The 15,063-nt window shown below is 40.4% G+C and overlaps 1 protein-coding gene across 4 annotated transcripts in view; it reads right to left on the bottom strand.

The window, feature by feature from the left end:
* GRHL2 (grainyhead like transcription factor 2) overlaps window positions 1–15,063 on the bottom strand; it is a 159,287-nt gene that overhangs the window by 99,921 nt on the left and 44,303 nt on the right. For all 4 annotated transcript variants that reach the window (XM_014829530.3, XM_014829409.3, XM_014829468.3 and 1 more), the window contains exons 2-4: window positions 13,435–13,630; window positions 5,555–5,622; window positions 845–1,238 (exon numbers count right to left, since the gene is read on the bottom strand). In XM_014829530.3, the coding sequence (XP_014685016.1) occupies window positions 845–1,238; window positions 5,555–5,622; window positions 13,435–13,602 (630 nt within the window). In that variant the 5' untranslated portion in view covers window positions 13,603–13,630. The remainder of the gene's footprint in view (window positions 1–844; window positions 1,239–5,554; window positions 5,623–13,434; window positions 13,631–15,063) is intronic.

Raw genomic sequence — 15,063 nt, 5'->3', positions numbered from 1 at the left:
GAGGCAGTGTCCCATATGCCACAACTGGAAGGACCCACAACTCAAAATGTGCAACCATGTACCAGGGGGCTTTGGGGGGAAAAAGGAAAAATAAAATCTTAAAAAAAAAAAAAAAGAAAAGCTATAGTTACAGAAGGCAGATTAGTGCTCACCAAGTACAAGAGAGAGGAGAGTGCTTCAAGTGCAGGGCACTGAAGGAAACCTTTAGGGTGAAGGAAGTGTCTACTGATCCTGAGGTTGGTTACACAACTATATACAATTACCAAAACTTTCAAACTGTGCACTTTAAACTTGGGAATTTAAAACAAGCGAGCAAAGATCACTGTTTCTGTAAGTTCTACGGGCACTGAGAAGAATACGTAGTCTCCGTTTGTAAGGTAGAAAGTGCGCACACAGATACACACTATTATTGATAACACAAATTCTTGAGTATTCAATCAGACTACGTCTTAAAGAGCTATATTTTTAAAAAGAATGGACATGCAACTCTTTAGCTACCGTTTAGAAGGTTACAAACTAGAAGAGATCAAGGTGAAGACTTTACAAAGGAGGAGGTTTCCACACAAGCATCTCTTCATTCCTCAGAAGTATTTAATTTTAAGACTAAAACAAAGAAAGGAATGTGTCATCTAAGAGTCAAGAAAAACAGAAATTTTCCTCTACACACACAGCCCGATGGTTTATTAAAACCTGCTTATAAAGAAAGGTACAAACGCATTTTTTTAAAAAACCCTAGCTTGCAATTTAAGTCATTTACTTCACTTAAAAAGCGAATAGAGAAATAAAATTAGCTGGGGGTTCTGGGTTTAGGTTCCAGCTGTGGATAAAAGAGCGAGGGACTCACCTCTGTGGTTCCGTCCTTGAAGCTCTCGCTGTAAGTGCTGTCCGGGGTGCTGCGCTGGTCATCCTTGAGGTAGGTGCTATGGCCCACCATGGAGGGCACGCCATACTGAGTCTGTTCAAAGATAACCACACGTTGCTCCTCACCATCTCCCCTGGGGTAGTGCACGGGTGGGGCCATGAAAACCGGCGTGAAATCTTCAGCTTTCACCACTGTGATTCCTGACACGGGGACGACGGCTGGGCTCTCGGGGACATTCGTGCTGTACTGTTCCCGTTTTGAATTCTCCAGGTGGTCTTGATTTAGGGAAAGGTTTACTGGAACAGTCTTTAGGACCTGCACTCGGTTTTCTCCTCCACTCAAATTACTCTGGGCTTCACTGGTGCCAAGACAGTTTCTGTGTGTTTAAACCCGCCCCCCGCAACATAATAGAATTAGAAAAATCACTATTTTGCAACTCCTAATAAAATAACTGATGCAGGCAATAATCAGTGGATGCTAATGCCATTAGGAAAAAGGTTGACGGCGAACTCTACAACAGAACGCAATGAATCTTTGCATGGCCAGCAGTAGAACAACTACACATGTGCCTCCCGGTATCACGCAATCAGACCCATCTATAAAGACCTATTTCAAAAAAAAAAAAAAGTTGACTCTAAATCTAAGCAAGCTTTGTATCTAACTGCCAGCTCTCAGGAAATACAGGAGCTGAAAGAATGACTTAAACAACATCAAAAAGAAACAATCACACAAACCAGAATGTAGCACATCTTACTGATCTGGTTTCTTCAATAAGTCAGAAGCATGAAAAAAGAAAGAAAAGTGGGGGCTTGTTCTAGATTAAGAGATTTAAAAGACATAATCAAATATGATGAGTAGATCTTGTTTGGCTCCTGATCTGAAAAAACGAAGAGGCGTTTATGAGGCAATGGGATTTTTGAGGGGATTGAATACGGACTGGGGGTTAGGTGATACTAAGGAAGTATTGTTAATTTAGCTGGATGTGATAATGATTTTGAGATTATGTAATACAATGTCCTTGTTTATTGAGAGATACAAATCAGCAGTGGTTAGAAGTGAAATGACATGATGTCAAGGACTTACTTTAAATACTATTGCAATAAAAAAAGAAAAGAAAGGAAAAGGGAAAGGATGAGATGAAGTAGGTGGAACAGTTATCGCTGGGGACCTGAGTGTTGGGAGCCTCATTATACTGTCCTCTTTACTTCTGGATATGTTTGAAAGGTTTCAAAAGAAGAAGTTTAAAACAGCTTTTAAAAAAAGGTGGAGACAGGAAAATAATTCAAAGGGAGGAACTGGGAAAAATATTTTTCACTGTTCTGTGGACTAAACTCCTTGCAGGAAATATAAGATAATAAGAGTTTACCATTAAACTATTTTCACTAAATTGAAAAATAACATGAGCTCATTGATACCCTTAGCACTGAATTATTTTCGGGGCTTAAGAAAGTGGTATAACTGGGTTTATGTAAAACAAGATCTCTCAGACCTCAGACCTCCTGGCTGGTACAAAGAGAAAGGAAAAGATTTAAACAATTAATTCTTGCCAGGCTAGGATGAAATACTTTCATTTATACTAGGGAATTCTGGGACAGAGCAGAAGGAAAGAGAAACTTATTAATGAAAGAGTACTGTGATAGCAAAATGATTTTACTAGCAAAGTCCCTGTGGTCAATAAAATTTGGGGTCACCTATCACTTATTTATGAGTTGTTCTGAATGACATGGAGAGAAAATACATGTTTTGCATGGAGCCCCGTCTCCCACGTCTACTTTTTTAAAACTAGCATGTGCTTTCTGGCAATTACTGGCATCTCTCACTGAGAGAAATATTTGAACAAAATTGGTTCTTCCAAGAATTGAGCTCTCCTGGCTGCTCTCTGTAAAGAAAGTCCATTAGCCTCTGAGCGTGCCTACCTCTCAAGCAGGATTTGGTATTTTTAGCTTTGATTTTTCAGATAAAACTTCAAAGTGAAGCTTGAGGAAAGAATGGCTCCACACGAACAAAGCCAACACAAAAATATCAAAACTTCTCTGAGTCTGTCACAGATCTGTAGAAATAATTCTAGAAAATAATCCTTTAAAGAATAAAATCACAAGTCTACAAACATTCTGGCTTTAAATAATAACCTGCTTTCATGGACAAATCAATACAGCGAATCTGTACATAAGACACAGTGAAAATTTAGAAATTATGCTTAATCTGAATCCAGTTAGCTGGGTAATGCCAACACCCAGACCACCCATTTATATCAGCATTTCCTAAACCCCACTGTTTAGAACATTGCATGGAATACTCATAAATGTTCCTCAAAGAAAGGAGTTCATGATAAAATCAGTATTAAGAAAAGAAACCATTGCCATTAACAAGACCACCCTAGGTGGGTCACAAACACCGTGAGCACAGTAAAGGCCCCCAGGTGTTCCTTCGCCTGTTGAATTGTAACCCAGAATTTCCCAAACTCATTTACCCCAAGCCCTTTTGTGGAGGATTAACTATTAATACGTGTGTATAATGTTCTGAATGTTGGGTATAGAAGGGTTGGTCTTCGTTTATTAGCTACCAAAGCAATTATTCAGTTTCTGCTCCTCTGGGCTTTGCACAAGCACAGACCTACTAGCTTTGCCAAAATATTCAAAGTTAACCAACTCCTCTATAGTTGGAGTTCATTGCAGGCCAAATTTCCTAATTTTTTAATCCATGCCAAACACATGAATTTTAAACAAGAAACACAAGTGAAAATATTTTAAACATTGTTATAAACAAACAAATAAGCAAACTACGGAGTTATATAAATCTAGTTGTCATTATTACCATATGGTAAGGAAATAATCGATTCAGCACCATCCTATAACGTGTAACTATGCCTCCATAGAACGGCATCAGCTTTAGAAGCTGACGCCAGAGAACCTCAGAAGGACATCCAAAAAATGGATGATTTGAACAAAGTAAGAATTATTGTGAGATACTGACTCACCTGTGATAGAATTTAAAATCGAAACAAATATTATAATTCGAGAAAAAAATGCAATGCTAAGAATGTTACATTAAATTGTACTTTTTAAAAAATTTGCATCATGTCACAGACATTTGTAATGATATCATGTTAGCACATGGCACCTTAAGTAGTGAATACACTGCAGATCAAATGATATCCTTCCAAATTACACTCAACCAGAAGTCTACTAAGCCGTAATTAGTCTATACAAGGTTGTTTCATCTACACCTCACTGACATTTTTTTTAAGGTGCTTCATTGAAGTCACAAAAATAACCATCAAAATACGAGTGGCTGTCACTCTTCAAAGTTGTTTTAAAAGATGCTTTAACAAAAAATGGCCTTTTTTGCCTATGATGATGCAGACAGAGCACACACCTTAGACCCATTTTTCCCTGACTCCAGTATGAGTACCGGGATAGGACTTAGCAGACAGCATATGCTTGGCTTAATAAACACTGGCTGGATGGAGGAAAAGTTACAGACCCGAAGAGCGTCAGCCTCTTTCTCCCTGTCATCACTGCTGCCCACTAGGGCCCAGAGCCCAGGGCAGCGTGGAGCCTCAGAAGGTCCCTGTGGAACTGCACTCAGATGCACACGGCCTTAATCTTCAGCTGGGGGTCTACCTTGGAGGTGATGCATAGCAAAGGGCTGCTTGTTGGTGAAGTGGCCCCCACTGCTAGTCACATAACAAGATCATAATGTCCCAAACAGTTCCTATGAAGACCAGGTAGGATTCTGACATATATCCTAGCAGGAGATTTCATTGCTCATGGCTTCATATTTCCATGGGAAAAACCTCCAACAGAAAAGCACTGTGGCGTCTCCATCCCTCTGCAGGGGAGCTGGATTGGTGAGTTTGAGAGAAGTAGCTGAGAAAGGTGGTTCAGTTCTTTCTGGTACCCTCTTTATGTCTGAATCACCTTGGCCAAAGACAGGGGACACTCCAGTCACCCCTGCCATACCATAAGTGGCCTGTCCCTTCAGGGAGGCCTGAAGTCCTGCCTGGGACTGGATGAGTAGACACAGCTAAGTCAGGAATGAAACGTTACAAACTACGGAATCAAAATCACATTCTCTAATTGGCTTTATCAGAAATAAAACTGATTTTTATTTTTTTCAACTTCAATCTATCTGACTGTGTCTTGTTTTTCAACGGGTTCTTAATTCAGGATTGCAGGAAAGGGGTGTTACACAATGATCTCCGACATCCGTCCTGCCCCCGCACCCTGACGCTGTCCACTGCTACCCCTGGCTCCCCACCAGCTGCCTCCCTGGGCTGAGAAACAGCCCCAACCCCTTCCTCTCCCCTCATGGAAATCAAGCTTCTGGTGTCTCGCTCCCTCACAGGTCTCATCACAGGTAAACAGCAATGGGGTTGACAGAAAAGTTCACTCCAGCAGTGGTCTATCTTGCCAGCATATCACCTCTAACTCTTCGGATTTTCAGCCTCCTTGGAAGGGGGGTATCTGAAGAGCCTGCTGATGACCCTTGGGTGCACAACCAAAAAATGCAATTTGCTCTCCCTACTGAGATCCGGATTTGGTCCAGAATCCAAAAGACAGACAGAGGAAGCTAAGCTTCTTGACATCTCCTCACAAGAACAAAATTTATAGTTTAACATTGTAGTTTTCAAAAAACATAGAAAAAGAGTTATTCTGGAAGCCAGGCATATTCCTTTACATAACATCATACCTTTTATCCTGGTCTTCTTGGCTGTCACTTGCTTTGCTTACAGACAGCAGCCTCTTGTCTCGAGGAACCTGGAAACATCACCAACCATCAGTCAGATTTACATAGATGCAACCGTGACCACGCACAGAGCTAGATACCGGCATTAACAAAGAAACCAAAATGAAATAGTCTCCAGGAAGAGCTGGCAGATTTGTTATTGTAGCAAGTGTGGCAATGACAGTGGACCAGACACTAAGGGGTGATGATAAACTTAGGGCCACGACAATCCTGATTCTGCTGTGTACTGCTGACTTAGCCAACTCTCTCTGGATCTGAGCACCTTCCGAGCCCTCCACATCCTGGGAGTAGATGAGGGGAAAGGAGCACCACGAGTGGAGGGTGACATCTACACCCTTGAGCAGACAGAAAACATCTTGGAGTTACAACAAGCATCCTCTTAAGGAACGGGGAATGACCCTCCACTCTGATGAGGGACTTCAGGTGCTGACCTGGAGGGGAGCAAACCGGGCATGGGGCAGCACTGGCCAGTGGGGAGCAGCATCCAATACACCTGGACCACCCTTTACCCACCACCCTCCCCACATAGCTGACAGACTTGCTTTCACAATTTTTCTTCTAATGCACTTTTTTATTGTCTTCACAACCACAACACCAACATATTGCCTGAAAGATTATTGAAAAAGTGCTGCTAGAAAGAAGGGACACCCCACCAGCTGTGTTTCTGACCACCATCTAATCGCCTTACTGCATCACACGTCATTTACGTATCTCTGCCATAGTTCTCAAACATGTGAGTAGTAGGTTTGGATTTGTTTGGTTGGTTGGATGATTTTTGTTTTTTGTTTTGTTTTGTTTTGTTTTGTTTTGCTTGATCTCCAGATCTTCCTTCCAGCCAAACTCCTTTGCACCCAAAAGACAGTCTGCACTATTTTGACATAAAAGAGCATTCATAAGAAGCATTCCTCTTTTGGACTCCTCCAGCAATTTTTATGGTTTGCACTCACCTGATATATTTGCAAGCCCAGTCAGCAAACAAGGGAGGCAAAACAGCAGGGTGGATAAGATCTGAGAGTGAGACCAGATTGTCTGGCTTCGAATCTCAGCTCTACCACTAACTAAGCTCTGCCTCACTTTCCTCATCTGTAAAATGGACATAATGATAGTCCTATACCTCACAGAAGTTTTAGTAAAATTAAATGAGTTAATTTTTTTTAAAGCACTTAGAGTGTCTGGTACTTTTTAAGTATTTGTTAAATAAAAATAAAATAAATCAATTGTAAGTCTTTCATTCAAATGTCAATTTTGAGGGTCTACAATGAACCAGGCATTGCTAAGTGCTAGATAGAAATGAGATGACTAAAACGTAGCTCCTATCATCTACTGAAGATGACAGATAAACACAGAATTTCAATATCTAGTATAGCAATGTTCATAACAGCATTGTTCACAATAGCCAAAAGGTAGAAACAACCCAAATATCCATCTACAGATGAATGAATTTTAAAAATGTGATACATACAAACATTGGAATATTATTCAGCCTTAAAAATGAAATTCTGATACATGCTATAATATGGATGAGCCTTGAAGATGTTATGCTAAGTCCCATGTGACTCAATCTATCCACTTCCCTCTGGATGCCCACCTCCTGGTTCAGCCTTCAACTCTTGCCTGGGCTGTTGCATCAGCCGCCTAACTGGTCTCTCCTCTCCTTCACTTAGTCCCTGAAATCCATTCTGGATCTATTAGGAAGATCCACCCAGGTCTGATCCCATTATGCCGTTACTTAAAACTCTTCAATGCTTCCCATTACTCTCAGGAACTTAGCCTTCAAAAAGTTTCCCGCCTCAACTTGGGCGGTCCCAGTCACTGCCGTGCACACAGTCGCACTGTAGCTCCGACCTGCAATGCTCCTTCTCACAGCAGAGCCATCAAACAAAGTCCTCTCTGCCTGCAACACACCCCACTCCCCCACTCCACCCTACCCATGCCTTTGCCAGGTTGACTCATGAGCATACTTTAAGACCCATTCAATGTCCACATCCATGATTAGATTACAATCTCCAAGAGTATCTACCTTTGTGCATGGCTATGTCCCAAGTACCTAGAATGTAGTAGGTCCTCACTAAATACTTGTTGAAAGAATGAATCAATCAATCAAAATGGCCCAGAAAAAGCAAAACAAAAGAAGTAGAAGAATTAGGGATTCCCAACACCAACATATGTTAGCAACCCATGGAAGTGAATGTTTACTGTTGCCAAGATGCACCAATGCAATGTGAGCTCTGAGCAGACTGCTCAGTCTTCAGATTTGGGTACACGCAACGAAAGCGGTTATTAACCTTTGGGTTTGCTTCCATCCGGGCCATTTTGAACCATGTTTACCTTTGGTCTCCTAAAGATTGTCCTCCTTAGAGAAACTGAGACTTCTGGACTCAGGCCCCCCTCTTGAGTCTAGACCCACATTACTGTCTATCAGACAGACCTACCTGGACATCCTACAAGCACATCAAATTCAACACACAATTATCTTTCTCTCCAAAGCCTTTCTTCTGTACTCTTTGTCTTGGTTAATCTGAGAACCATCTTAGACATCTTGCTCCTAGTTATGGGGTCTCCCCACCAACTCATATACACACACAATCAGTTGCCAGCTTTTATTCAAACAAATACTTAACAACTTCCCAAATACACTGCTTGGTCTCTATTTAGTGTCTCTGTCAGTGGCTTACTTAGGGAAAATCTTACAAATGCTGACCCAGGGAACCCCCACTACCACCTCTCACTTCATCATTTTTTACCTGGACTATTGCAGTGGACTGCTCACTAGATTCTCTGCCCATAACCCAACTCTCTGCTGCTGCTGCTGCTGTAAAATGTGTAAATCATTTCTCCAATCTATCAGGCTTATGTTCAAAATCCTTCAATATTGGAGGCAACGATGCCAAATGGTATGATAGAAGGATCATAGGACATTTCATTTTCTTCTTTAATCCTTCTTGCATTTTCTATAACGTATATGTAAAGCCTAAAATAAAAAGCTGATTTTTAAAAACAATTTCAACAGCTTATGAATATTTATTAGGTCACTTATTCACTCATTCATCCAGCAAAACAACAAGGCCATGCACCTAGCCCTGGATGCCCATTTGGGAAAATAAAGCCCAGCCCACCAGCCCAGCCTCTTCCTCAGGAAGCCACTGCCTTCCTGACCAGTCTTGATTGCCCATCCCCTTCACTCACCCCTCACAGTTCAGCAAGACTGATTACTTGCAGTCCACTGAGTATAAGCTGGAGTTTGATACCCCGTATTTTCTCATCTCCTGTTCCTTTTGCCTGAAATGCTCTCTCTTCATCTCTCTACCAGATGAACCCTCTTCTGCTTCCCAGTAGAGTTGCTATTGCTTCCTCTGGAAGCCTGAGTTCTCTGGAAGGCTGCTGTATTCTCCTCACTGTTCCTGGAGCACATCCCTTTGTCGGGGAGCACATCCCCACAGCACTTAGTAGCATGCATTGTGGCTAGAGGTTTACAGAACTGAGTCTATGATGGACAGTGACCTCTCTGAGGTCTTAAACTGCATCCCTCCTGCCTTTGGATATCCAATCCACCCCCATAATATCTGTCACCAGCACCCTCAGGGGAAAAATAAAGTAAGACAAAGTAAACCAAACCACTTTAAAAACTAACATATGAAATAAAAATAACTAATGGAGTCGTCACGTTTTGCAGTCATGCCTGAAATTCATCCAAAGGTCACACGCCACTTTGGAGCTGCTATTGGTAAATAGCTTAAACTGAATAGAAAACTGGTCTGACGTTTGACCTCTTAAATTATAAGAGATTCTAGAAATATGGTTATCTTCATATAAGTAGCTTAAAATGAATTTTTAAAATTTGAACCCATTTTCAAATGGGTAAATGGGTTCAGAAAAAGGTATTTTTTAAATGACGGACAGCGTTATGGACTGAATTGAGACCCCAAAGTTCCTATGTTGAAGCCCTAACCCCCAGTGTGACTGCATTCGAAGATGACCTTTAAGGGGGTGAGTAAGGTTAAATGAGGTCACAAGGGTGGGGCCCTAAGCTAATGGGACTGATAGCCTTATAAGAAGAGGAAGAGACCCCAAGCGTACGTACACACGAAGGACACGTGAGAACACAGCGAGGATGCAGCCATTTGCAAGCCCGGAAGGAAGAGACACCTCCCAGAAACTAACCCTGCTAGCGCCTTGATCGTGGACTTCCAGCTTTCAGAACTATAAGGAAATAAATTTCTGTTGTTTAAACCCCCCGTTCTGTGGTGTCCTGTTGTGGCAGCCTGAGCAGACTAACACAGACAGGGTAATGAAACAGTTATTAGGAAATGCACAGGATGGTCCTATAACCTTGAGTAAATCCCACTTAGTTGCCTGAACTATAAAATATAAAACCTGATGGGCTTCACTATGGTGACAGTTTAAAAATGTAGGTGAAAAGAATCTGAAATGTATAAACTGTTACACCAAGAGATGCCTTTGCAGTTTCCAAGGACAGGGACCACCATTTCTTTTTTTTTTTTTTTTTTCGAATTTCAATATTCTTTTATTGACCAAGCTTTACGTTTAGTCCAAATTCATTTTATTTAAGACAATAGGGACCACCATTTCTTGAGCACCTGCTGTGTGTCACACACCCTCCTCTCTCTGACAAAGCCCACCACTATCCCCGCGGGGTGATGTTCTTCAACCTTAGGAGCAAGGAAAAATGGTGTATTTTACCAAAAGAATCAACTACTGCTTACAAAGAGGTATAAAAAGTCCACGGAACTTAAAGGGTAAGATGGCAGCAATCGTTACAATAATTTATCTTCCCAAAGTTTATACTCAAACAACAGAATCTCTTTTTTTCCATTAACATTTTACTTTACTACAGAATGAAGGTGTATCCTCAAAGGAGACTAAACTTTGTTATAACTTTAATACCAGCATATATAAGCTGTGAGCATCAGAGGGCTAATTCAGGCCTGAGAATGACCAGGTGAACAGAGTTGTTGGGAACAAGACTAATTCTTTCCATAGACATTAAAACGTTTCAAGCAAAAATATAGTAAAGCTTGTGTGAAGTAAAAGGAGCCGTGTAACTCTACTGGTCCACACAGTCTTAGAAAATATATTATTTCAGTATTTTGTATCCTAAACAAATAAATTAACCATGGAAAATGTTAATTCAACAGAAAGAGTTATAGACTTGGCTACAACTTGAGTTGTATGTAAACTTCCTACTCTACATCTCAAAATATTTTTAGAAGGCAATATTTCAACTTTCCTTTAAATATTAAAAATGTGAGGGGCCAGCCTCTCACATTTTGTGAGTGGCGTAGCAGTTAAGTTTTCGTACTCCACTTTGGCAGCCTGGGGTTTGCCGGTTCACATCCTGGGCGCGGACCTAGCACCACTTATCAAGCCTTGCTGTGGCGGGCATCCTACATATAAAATAGAGGAAAATGGGCACAGACGTTAGCTCAGAATTAATCTTCCTCAAAAAAAAAAAAAAGAGGAGAGGTAATCCAGGTACCATATTTACTAATACTTAACTATCCTCTGAACCTATGGGAAATAAAATACACTGCTTCCATAAATTACTAATTATTTTCATTTTGGGGTATGCCTCTCTTTCTCATTAATAAAAAATGAATGCCACCTAGGTATTTGAACAGGTATCTGAAGTTATGTCCATTCCACAGCGATGAAATAAAATCTATTTAAAAAAATAACAATTTATTTCTTCAAAATATATCATAATATATTTCTTCAAAGCCTTACAAAATATTCACTAACATATTAGGTTGATATAGTTATAAAAGTTACAAACAGAAGTTATAATGAGCCTAGTGATTGAATCAGAGTCACTTTAATGACATGTCATTAGATATTAAAGATCAATAAAACTGTCAAGTGTTAACTGTTTTTTATCATAAAGAAAAATTGCTTTCCAATTTCTTTCTAAGGATGACACCATTTCTGAACATTATATATTAAAACAAAAGTCTAATAAAGCTGAATCCTCAAGAAACAGCCTAGTACATGAAGCAGTCTAATTTGTAAGTTCTCTGCTTCTCTACCATCCTCAATAAGTTTTGAGATTTTTCACTCCAAAACATTTAGAATTCATCCTTGTGTTTTTCAAATGAGCTCTTCAGTCAAAAAGGATTAAAACATATAAAACCACCACAAAGAAAAGCCTACCATGAAATCACAATGGTTTTTCAGGCTCCTTTTTTTTCCAAGCGCTACCTGTTCACTGTAGGAAACTGCCCTATGTACATGAAATGTAGTATAGGCCCTAAAACATCCTTTCATCTGGCCCAAGGCCCCAGAGTTAAAGTCCCTTCTTGCTATGTCAGGGGCTGTGTTGGGAGTTTTACACTTTCACAGGAAGGCTGTCAAAATCTGCCAACTCCGGCTCTCTTGATAAGGGGAAAAGTCAGCACAGGCCAGCAAGGGTGCCAGTGGAATGCTCTTTGTATATTTCTCCAGCACTTTCTAACAATAAAAAAAAAGCATTTATTTGAGTTAATAATATCATTTAATATACCATGGATGGGCTGAACTGTCAGTTACTCATGCCTTGTGTTTCATGCTAGATAAGGCTGGCTTGGCTTGGCTTTCACTCATCTCCCATGGAGGAAGCCCTCCGGGGTGTTTTAATGCAGAAAATGGGAAGAAGCTGGAAAATGAATGAGCGATTTTAGAGAACTTTGGCGAAAGATTATGCCTGGCGGCAGTGCCAGAGTTGGTGGTGGTGGAAGACCCTTGGAAAGCATGAAAACTCTAGTGTAGGAGACGGGACCAACACAACTTGTAAAAGTGGAGGCTGCTGGAAGGAAACAGGAAGTAGGAAGCAAGGAGGAAACAGGAAGCGGAGACTGAAGCTTACTGAAAACAAAATTGTTTCTCATGATGGAGGGAGAGAGGGAAGCAGGGATTCAGTTCTTATTCTAAAATAAAGAGTTCACTGTGCCCAACCAGCAAAATAAACACAACCATTCTCACCTTTGTGCCAATTCCCAGCATAAGCCAATGGCATTTACAATTAAGTAGGCAATAAATCTCCTCATTCAGTAAATACTTACTGATTTTTTACCCTTCACCAGTTCTAAGGGAGCAGGTCATACCAGATTTGGTCCTTTACAGTGGAGACGGATCATTGTTTGCTGTTTGATTTCCTGAAATATTCCCATTTTGAAGGTACTGGTACAGTAGGTATTTTTGTAATATAAGTGAATTTGAATATAAGTGAATTTCATTTTGTTTAAGGATTTTTCAAAATAAATATCTACTACCCATTGAAATAAACAGAGACAGGGTTGTAACAAAATTAGGTTTTGGAATTGCTACAAAAGTCTACCACAAAAACATTCACTGGAGTATTCCCATAAAACTGAAAAATCTAGAAGCCCTGAATGTTTCTTATAAAATGCAAAATCTACAAGTAACCTAAATGCCCAGCAACTAAGCAATGACTAAATTATGGTACAGCCACACAATGTAATATTCTTTATTCACCCAAAGTCATAATCATAAAGTAAAAATGGCAGCAAGGAAGTATTTGCAATATGATATCAAGTAGGAATTATATATAGATAATGTGTATACATGTGAACAGAGGACACAGAAATAATTATCCCAAAATAAAAACTTCCTCCGGGGGCATAGCGAAGCTGTGCTTCATCGACGGGGCAGCAGGAAGGCAATGAGAACACGAAGAGGCTGAATTCCATAGTGAGAGTGGAAAGACTATTCGTTCTCTGGCCTGGGATGAAGAATCTGTCCCCTCTTCCCACCAGCGAGGGGAGGCCCCAGGGGCAAGAAGAGGAGGGCGGTGGGGCTGCAGGCTCTACCTTGTAGTAGTCATACAGCAGGCCAAGGGCAGCAGCACTGTCCTCGTCACCATTAATGCTCATCATCGCCTTAGTGGCCGCCGTCAGGGGATTCTCCAAATACGACTTCCAGGCTTCATCCTCACTGGTGTAGGCTCTTCGAGTATTGAATGGAGGGTCACTGGGCATGGGCACTAAGGCCACCAGTCGTTTATTACTGTGAAAGCAAGAGAAATGTGGGGCTCATTATCAAAGAAATATTCCTCTTCCCACTAAAAATATGCATATTACATGATTAATTTGTACTTCCCCAGGATGGAGAAGGGAAGATTATAACTAAAGTGACCGCCACAGTGCATTTATAAAGCCATTGATTTATTTTTTCACTGTCTATGAGAAGTAATAATGATCTTTATAAGGCTGTATAAGTTGTGTAAGCTGGTCCTCTTCACACTGGTTTTCCACATCCAATCATTCTAGGAGCCAAATCATTTTATTTAATTATTCTTCATTAAAGAATATTAAAATAAAACACTGTGAGGGAGCAAGTTTCATTTAACTCTCTGAGTTCTAATTATAAATATATGCAATATATTAAATGTAATCAATACATTAATGATTATTAAAAACTATTTCATCTAGTTTAATCTATACTCGAAATTGCTGGTGAATTATAGACCAATCCAAGTCTCTTAATTAAAAAAGGAAATATAAGCTACTTTGCAAACAAGATATTTTACAGATACACTGCATAATAAGGATACGAAGCAACAGTAACGAGACTGACTCTATATATGAATCCTGTGTTGTCAGAGGATCCTATTATACTTAAATGATATAAAAGCTATAGGTTACAAAAATTATCATGGAGAGTGAGGAGTAAATCTGGAGAATTTTCAGAAAGGGGTTGGAGTCAGTTATCAATCCTAATCAAGCCAAACTTGGATAAAGCAGAAACTCATAAAAAAGGCAATTTCTTAAGGAGGATGTGATAATAACTCAAATACCCAAAAGCATGACAGTCCTCAGCAGCAACCCAGACTTGTTCATTGAAATGGAACCAAAATGGAACGACACATTGTGTTTTAATAACACTTATGTTGACTCATAGTAACATGACATGTACAAGTGGCAGGGCTGGTGAAGGCAATACCCATATTAATCAATGCAAATTCAGTCACCAAGGTCCTTCTGATGGTCATTCAGTTCTGAAACAGGTCCCATTTTGCTAACACTCCTACAGGACCTTCCAATGGTAGATGGGCTCTCAGCTCACTTTGTGATAGAGAACTGGGATGAACTCTCAGCAAAGACTATTGAGGGCCCATCATGTGCTGTCATGGTGCCATGCATTGGTATAAGGTCAGAAAATGACATTGACATGGGTAAGATATATTTGCGGATGGGGGTATGAAATTCACATTTAGCAGAGTGGAATTCTAGGCTAGATGGTCTCCAGGCCCCTGATCTGAACTCTCTGCCAGTAGTTTGGTGGCACTGATTGGGAAGAGAGAGAATAATGACCCAACTGCAAATGAATTGGATTAAAAGGGTATAATCAAGTTTCTGGAAGTAAATGAGAAAAACTCTGGTGGAAGGGCTTACTAACCATTAGGCAGTATGGTGACATGCAGTAGCACAGGCCCCGGA

This window comes from Equus asinus, chromosome 12 (genome assembly GCF_041296235.1).
Source record: "Equus asinus isolate D_3611 breed Donkey chromosome 12, EquAss-T2T_v2, whole genome shotgun sequence".
Classification (NCBI taxonomy): domain Eukaryota; kingdom Metazoa; phylum Chordata; class Mammalia; order Perissodactyla; family Equidae; genus Equus; species Equus asinus.
The sequence above is the reverse complement of the archived record's forward strand: the minus strand, read 5'-3'. Positions and strand labels throughout refer to the sequence as shown.